Source organism: Drosophila arizonae, chromosome X (assembly GCF_054131065.1).
Source record: "Drosophila arizonae isolate 15081-1271.41 chromosome X, UAZ_ARI_1.0, whole genome shotgun sequence".
Taxonomy (NCBI): domain Eukaryota; kingdom Metazoa; phylum Arthropoda; class Insecta; order Diptera; family Drosophilidae; genus Drosophila; species Drosophila arizonae.
Genome location: NC_142927.1, coordinates 31,988,513 through 31,995,738, shown reverse-complemented (window position 1 = coordinate 31,995,738; position 7,226 = coordinate 31,988,513). Strand labels below are relative to the sequence as shown.

The 7,226-nt window shown below is 37.3% G+C and overlaps 1 protein-coding gene and 1 long non-coding RNA gene across 2 annotated transcripts; both read right to left on the bottom strand.

Annotated features, from left to right (window-relative positions):
- Window positions 1-776: 776 nt before the first annotated feature.
- LOC149268175 (uncharacterized) lies at window positions 777-2,432 on the bottom strand. The gene is made up of 2 exons (XM_089473482.1): window positions 2,423-2,432; window positions 777-2,272 (listed from the first exon to the last, which is right to left on the bottom strand). The coding sequence occupies exons 1-2, from the start codon at window positions 2,430-2,432 to the stop codon at window positions 1,236-1,238; spliced, it is 1,047 nt and encodes a 348-aa protein (XP_089329608.1). The 3' UTR covers window positions 777-1,235.
- A 677-nt stretch (window positions 2,433-3,109) lies between these two features.
- Window positions 3,110-6,518, bottom strand: LOC149268174 (uncharacterized). The gene is made up of 3 exons (XR_016271160.1): window positions 5,963-6,518; window positions 4,116-5,875; window positions 3,110-4,055 (listed from the first exon to the last, which is right to left on the bottom strand). It is a non-coding gene; the product is annotated as an uncharacterized LOC149268174 (long non-coding RNA).
- Window positions 6,519-7,226: the final 708 nt, after the last annotated feature.

Sequence of the window (7,226 nt, the reverse complement as noted above, 5' to 3'; positions counted from 1 at the left end):
AATTTCGTCGGGCTTTTTAACGAGAGCACAAAGCATGTTGATAGCGTACGTGAATTGAGTGTGTGCATGTATAGTGTAGACGGTTAACAGTTAATTGCGATATACAAAATATGGAAATATGGCTTAGTTCATTTTCACACTGTTTTAATTCCACTAAGATGTAGCGTGCTTTTACGGTTAGATGTTGTACAACCAGTGATCTCCTAAAAGCATGCAATAAACATTTTTAAAATTTGAGACTATTCCTGGTGAAAATATCTTGGCACCTAAACGCATCCCCACCCGTATTGTATACATAAATACGTGCATATATACACCGAATAAAATACATTCATAAGTATATATAGCCAGTTAACCGACTATCTTGCAAAAATAATTTGACAAAATATAAATATCTATGTTAAATGGAACAATTGCAAATGCATTGTTGGGTGTATGTAATATAAATATAATGAAAATAATAAGAAAATAAGAAACAAATGAAAAAACAAAATCCGATTGAGCGACATAGCCGAAAAGATAACATTTGCAAATAATTACATGTACAAATTGCTCATATAGAATAAATGACAAACAATAATCAATGCGAAAAGTATTTATTAATAAATATTAATTTGAAACCCAATTTTATCAAGGCAAAGCGTTTTATTTATTAAATTCATTCATTCATTATTCCGAATTTATGATCCCTTCGATCTCAGAAACAGTTATTTTAGTTTCTGAGATCGAAGGGATCATAAATTCATAAACGACTTGAAACATTTTATGAGGTCCATACATACATACACGCGTATATCAATTTTGAAACACCCTCAATTGGAATGTATCTATATTCTGTTTATACAAATCGATTGAGGATATTAAAAGCAATTTAGTTGCTCTGTTAAGAGTTTCGAGATCTAAATATGTAGAATCTTTCATAGAACGAGTCAAAAGTAACGTAATTGTAAAATTTGGATGCCTACGTATGAAAATTACAATTAACAATTTTTGTAGCTCAACTTCAGTGGGCGTAGATATGTACACATATTCACCATAAATTTTTGGTAGTAAACCCGAGTATTTTAAATCTCATCATTAGGCATCATGTGTGCTCAAAATATTGCGGAACTTGAAAAATCACTATACATTTCGATATGATTTGCCACACACCTATCGCCCCTATAGGCATAAAAATTTTCATCGATCTTTTTAGAATCGTAACATTAACTCAAGTGCAAAAAAATTTTGCAAATCTAGGTGTTGGTTGATGTCGACTTCATCTGTTTGCGGGCACTGGTCGACTGTGCACGGGCTGACAAGTTTTTTGAATGCTTGTTGCATTTCATGCACGAAGGCTTATACGTGTCGGGTTTGCCACAACCATAGCAAAATATTCGACGTTCCGCCGTACAATCTTGGTACCTGTGCCCTGTCGCATTACAGTTCCAGCACAGTAAATTTATTGCAGATACTTCTGGACTGTCTACGTCCTCATCCGAAGACTCGTGCTCTATTGCCATTCCATTTACTGATCGGCGTGGCATGAGTATCGGATGCGGCCTATTAACTAATGGCTTGCCAATCGTTTGCAAGAAAATTTCGCGCGTGCGCACCAAATGGCGTAGCTGAGCAACTCTTTCAATTCTCTCATAAAGAAGTTCATGCTGAATTTCAGGGAGCAAATTATTACGGAGAATTTGGAGTAGAGATAACTCACGCAAGGGACTCGAAAGTTTGTCCGCAAGTGATACGATGGCCTCATGGAACTCATCGAAGGGTTCGCCTATCTTTTGCTTACGCCTATCGATAGCAGCTCGGATATGAAGGTCAGTTCTATCATCATTAAATTGCTCTCTAAGTGCAAAACAAAGTTCTTGCCAGCGAATCCCAGGCACACTTTTGTGATAGCGCCAAAACCAATCACTCGCACTACCATCAAAGAGGTTGCTAACGTATCTAGACAACAGCTCAAAATTGCCTTCTAGAGTCTGATGCGTAAGAGCTTCAGTTCGATAAATAAAATCGTCTACTGACAAGGCCGTTTTGCCATTGAAACGAACCTTCCGATTTGAAATAATTTGGCTGATGCGATCTGGTCGCAAATCCGTTTCTACTGACGTGAATCTATTGTTTGAATGGGTGCCAGATACTGTTGAGGCTGGTTGAAACTCTTGTTGGCCAAGATTGCTGGTGTTATCTTGCACTGGCAGTATGGGACTGCGACTTGTAGGCGGCCCTGAGGATGTTGAAAGCAGTTTCTGGAAGCCACTCTCTATCACCTGCGACAACACTCACTCACTTTGCCTCAATGAAATCTGAGCTATCAACTCGGTTTGCCGAAGTGAAGCGGCAGAAATGGCGTCAGCTATTATTGTAGCCAAGTCTGGAGTAAGTGTAGGCGCCACCTCCAGTGGAACCAAGACTGGTGACGGGATATCACCTTCAGACATATTGGAGGTTGCTGTCTTTCTTGCCTGAGATCTAGTTTTGGTTGCTACATTCGACCCTGATGGCTTATCCATTGAAGATTCTGTGCTGACGGCAACACTCTGTAAACGCAACGACTGCTTACAAACTGGACAAACTGTCTTATTGGCTATCTTAGTGTTACACGATTGATGAAAGGTATGGGCACAACTTGTTTTAAATAGCTGACTTTCATTAATAATAGGTTCTGTGCAAATAAAATAGTTTATGATAGGCTCGTCAGGCCGGGATAAATTTTCGCTACTACGCGTTAAAGGCATTTTCTAATCGATATAAATAATAACTAGATAGCAAGCAGATGACAAGTAATTCAAAAAAACTTAACTGACTACTAATAAGTAGGAATAAAAAAAATTAAATAATTAAATTAAACTCCCTAAAACAAAAACAAGTAAGACAACTCTAGTCGAGAGTGCTCGACTAGATACTACCCTGAACCCAACAAATAAAAATGCCCATTTAGTATGGCTGAAATTTCAATTTCGATGTATTTAAAAATATAAATAAAATACCAAACTCATTTAATAAAATATAAAAATATTTTGAAACAATTAAAAAAGTTAACATCAGTTGCATCGATCGGGATTCGAACCACAACTTCTCGATCGAGCGTCATGCAACTAACACACTAGGCCACCTCACTCCTGCTAGTGGCGCTGGCAAAACTCAAATAGATTCACTGCTGCAGCGCCATCTACCAAAACTAAACGAAACTAACTGCTGCTGTGATTCTAAGAAACTGCTAGAATAACCAAACTATTAAAAACGCACATAAAGTATAGTTAAAATTTCAATTTCGGTGTATTTAAAAATATAAATTAAATAGAAAACTCATTTATGAAAATATAAAAATATTTTGAAACAATTAAAAAAATTAACATCAGTTGCATCGATCGGGATTCGAACCGCGACTTCTCGATCGAGCGCCATGCAGCTAACACACTAGGCCACCCCACTCCTGCTGGTGGCGCTGGCAAAACTCAAATAGATTCACTGCTGCTGCGCCATCTACCAAAACTAAACGAAACTAACAGCTGATGTGATTCAACGAATGTTTCTGTTGTAGCTGCTGCACGTGCGTTTGTTAATTGTTAATTTTTGACTGAACGGAATTTAATGAAACTTTCAGCATATGATCTACATATTATATTGAATATTTGAGAAATTAAAAAAAAAGAAAAATCATTCACAATTAGCTATAGTGGCATCTGATTTGAACTTGAATGTTTTTACTCGATAAAAACATAACGGGATGATTTATCGAATTTTAAAAGCAAACTCGACGTCCGCGCTGTATGTACGGTCATTTAAAAAAAAATTCAAGTCTCTAGCTCTTATATCTTCGGAAATCGACGCGTTCAAACATACGGACAGACGGACGGACGGACAGACGGACAGATGGACAGACAGACAGACAGACGGACAGGGCCAAATCGACTCAGCTCGTCGCCCTGATCAAGAATATATATACTTTGTGGGGTCTGCCACGCCTCCTTCTGCCTGTTACATACATTTCAACAAAACCATTATACCCTGATTTCCCATTTTCAATGGGTTCAGGGTATAATAAACTCGCAAAACGGTAACTGCAAAAGAAATAAAGCTAATAAGTAAACCAAATCCAAAAGAATAATTCAATTACATACGATTTTGGGGTACCATGCGAACACATCCAATAGACAAATTTAGCCAGGTACATAGGTGCTATGAAAGTAGAAAATTTTAGTAAAGAGAACAAAACGAAACAGAAGCAAAAATGACATAGTCATGACTAAAATTATAGTCATTAAGGCGGCGATACCACAATTTCGTTGCGCGGAGGATAATAGATCGTGTCCATTGAAATCCACATCTAGCTACAAGAATATGTAATATTAGGTACGCACGTCCCTTTTAATAAACTGGAATGCATAATTGCTTTTGCATGCACTTTGCTAAAGTGGACCGAGACTCATCGAAGAGATAAAATAAGTCAGCTGATAATGACTTGCATCGATTGTTGTCGGGGCTGCCGGACTAATGGGCCCCACGTTGGGCGCCAAATAAATATTTGATTTTAAATTAATTCTGTAACGAGTTACATTATAAAGCGCAGATGGTGGAATAGGAGGGATGGTACAGTGCACGCGCTGGATCCGGCCATTGCACATTGGGCCAGCGAGCCGATTTTTCGACGAAAATTAAAGTTTTCAAGCTAGGTTCTTGAAATTTGGTACATATGATAGTGTCGATGCACATAAAAATATATCTAAGTTTCAAACCGATCTGACCACGCCTTCCATAGCCGCCCATATGAGATAGGTTTCCTCTAGTTGATACTTTTACGGTAATTAATGATGCTAGCAGTCGTTAAATTCAACAAATGTTTTTAATTCATTTATTTAACACTTAACTTTAATATTAATAAATAAAAAATAAAAATGCATTAAAAATAACAATTTTACATTTAAAAATGTTCCTAAAAGTCGTCTTCTACATCAATTTCTATTGTAAACGGATTTTCAGAGTCAGAATCTGAATCACTATTGTTAGCATCAAAAACGGGAGCATTGTTATTATTGTCCATGTTACAAGGATATAGGAAGTTTGGTGATTCCAAAAGTTCGATTACGTCTGCTGGTAGGGGTAGTTTATTTTGCTGGCCCAATCTTTTTGCTAGGTAGATGCTCGACACAAGAGGATCTGAGGAATCCATTGCTCTGTGGAAAACGTCTTCCATGTTTTTTTGCCGAGTACTCTTTCGAGCATGTAGCCTCCTGTCACTCTTATAATATTTGTTGCGAGCCTCTGAGGCGTTCTCGCCAAGAACACCTAATGGAAGGATTGATGCGTCTATTATTTGGTAGCCGTGCATTAACACTTTATGGACTGTTGCCGACATTGGAAACCATGGATACAAGGACATATATAGTGTTACGGTTTTCTGACAATACTTTTTAAATTGTGTTGGATCAATTGGTAGGTGGCAAGAAATAGCAATCAAGATACTGTTAAAATATGCAATAAGATTTTCATCAAGACCTAAAATTTCAGCTAGTAGCTTAGGTTTTGCAAACGCCCTCCTTGCTGTGTTGCCGTCGTTTGTATTTCCATTGCCATTCTGCTTAGGCTTATCCACATGTAGAGCCATAGCATTCCACATCTTCTTCTGAATCGTATTTTTTTGTTTCGGCAGATGCGCTACGATTGTTTTGCATGTAGATATCAAGCAGTTGCTTATAGGCGAACTCAACCACAACTACAATATTAGTGATTTATTCAAATTAGAACAAAATGGAGCAAAAAAGCTTTTTACAGTTAGTTTATATACACTTTGCACTATCATGACACATAATTACTTTTTGGCACAACTTGGCACAAAATTAGTTATAATCCACAACAGACGGGCTAGCAGGTTAGCTTTTTTCTACTTTTGGACAACACAAATAAACGCACACAAAAAACAGATTAGCAAACATAGACAAAATCTTTTTAATATAAATATTCTACATACCTTGGCCTTTCTTTTCCATAATTTTAGTAAAAAATTGATCAAACCACAAAATTTTGGCACGCTTGCAAGTAAACAAAAACTTTCCCGCGCTTTTCAGTTTCACACGCATGCAATCAAACAACTGACTTTGAAGGGCTGCCAAAATGCCAGGGATGCATCAAAACAATTAAAATCTTTTGATTCATTTTAGTCAAAGTATATACTACTAAAATTTTATTCTCAAAATAGGTTTACTTTCTATAAAAAATTTGAATTTTCGTCGAAAAATCGGCTCGCTGGCCCAATGTGCATTGGGTCATCGGGTGATGGGAAGAGGGTATAAAGAGGGGAACTGCGACTCCTAGCGCTGGCAAAATATATTTATAAATAACAAGTAAGAAAGCTCTAGTCGAGACTGCTCGACTACGAGATCCCCTGAACCCTTGGAGTGCTAGCTATTTCAATAATTTTTCGCGTCTTTCAGCTTACACAAGAAACACACACACATACACAAACACATACACACACAAGCACCCACGCATAAACACGCATGGGCTGCAGTGTGCGCTTACTATGATAACTTAATTGTTTAATAACTTTTTTTGTGGACGTACGATCTTCATGAAACTTTCAGATTATGATTATAACATGAATAAGCATGTAATTGCTAAAGCACAAGTCTCTAGTATTTGAAATACGCGTTTTACAAAAGTGAGGGTGAGGGGGTGAATTTAGAGGTGGGGGGTAAATTTTAACAAAAACCGAAATTGTATAAATTGCATATAAGCATACATTAAAATTTGGAGACTCTAGCAATAAAGGTGTAGAAGATATAATTTTATAACTGGTTTTCGATAAGGTTTTTTATCGATAAAAAAAGATCGGGATGAGTTATCGAATTTTAATGATAAACTCGATATCCGCGCTGTAATTACGAACATTTTACAAAAAATTTGAAGTCTCTAGCTCTTATATCTTCGGAAATCGACGCGTTCAAACATACGGACAGACGGACAGACAGACAGACGGACAGGGCCAAATCAACTCAGCTCGTCACCCTGATCAAGAATATATATACTTTGTGGGGTCTGCCACGCCTCCTTCTCCCTGTTACATACATTTCAACAAAACCATTATACCCTGATTTCCCATTTTCAATGGGTTCAGGGTATAAAAATTCGCGTGCAAACGATTATCTTCGGCCACTTGCTTAGAAAAAGAAGAGAGAGAGAGATAGAACAGATTTAGACACACACAAACATACCTGTCCAAGCTGGGTCACGCT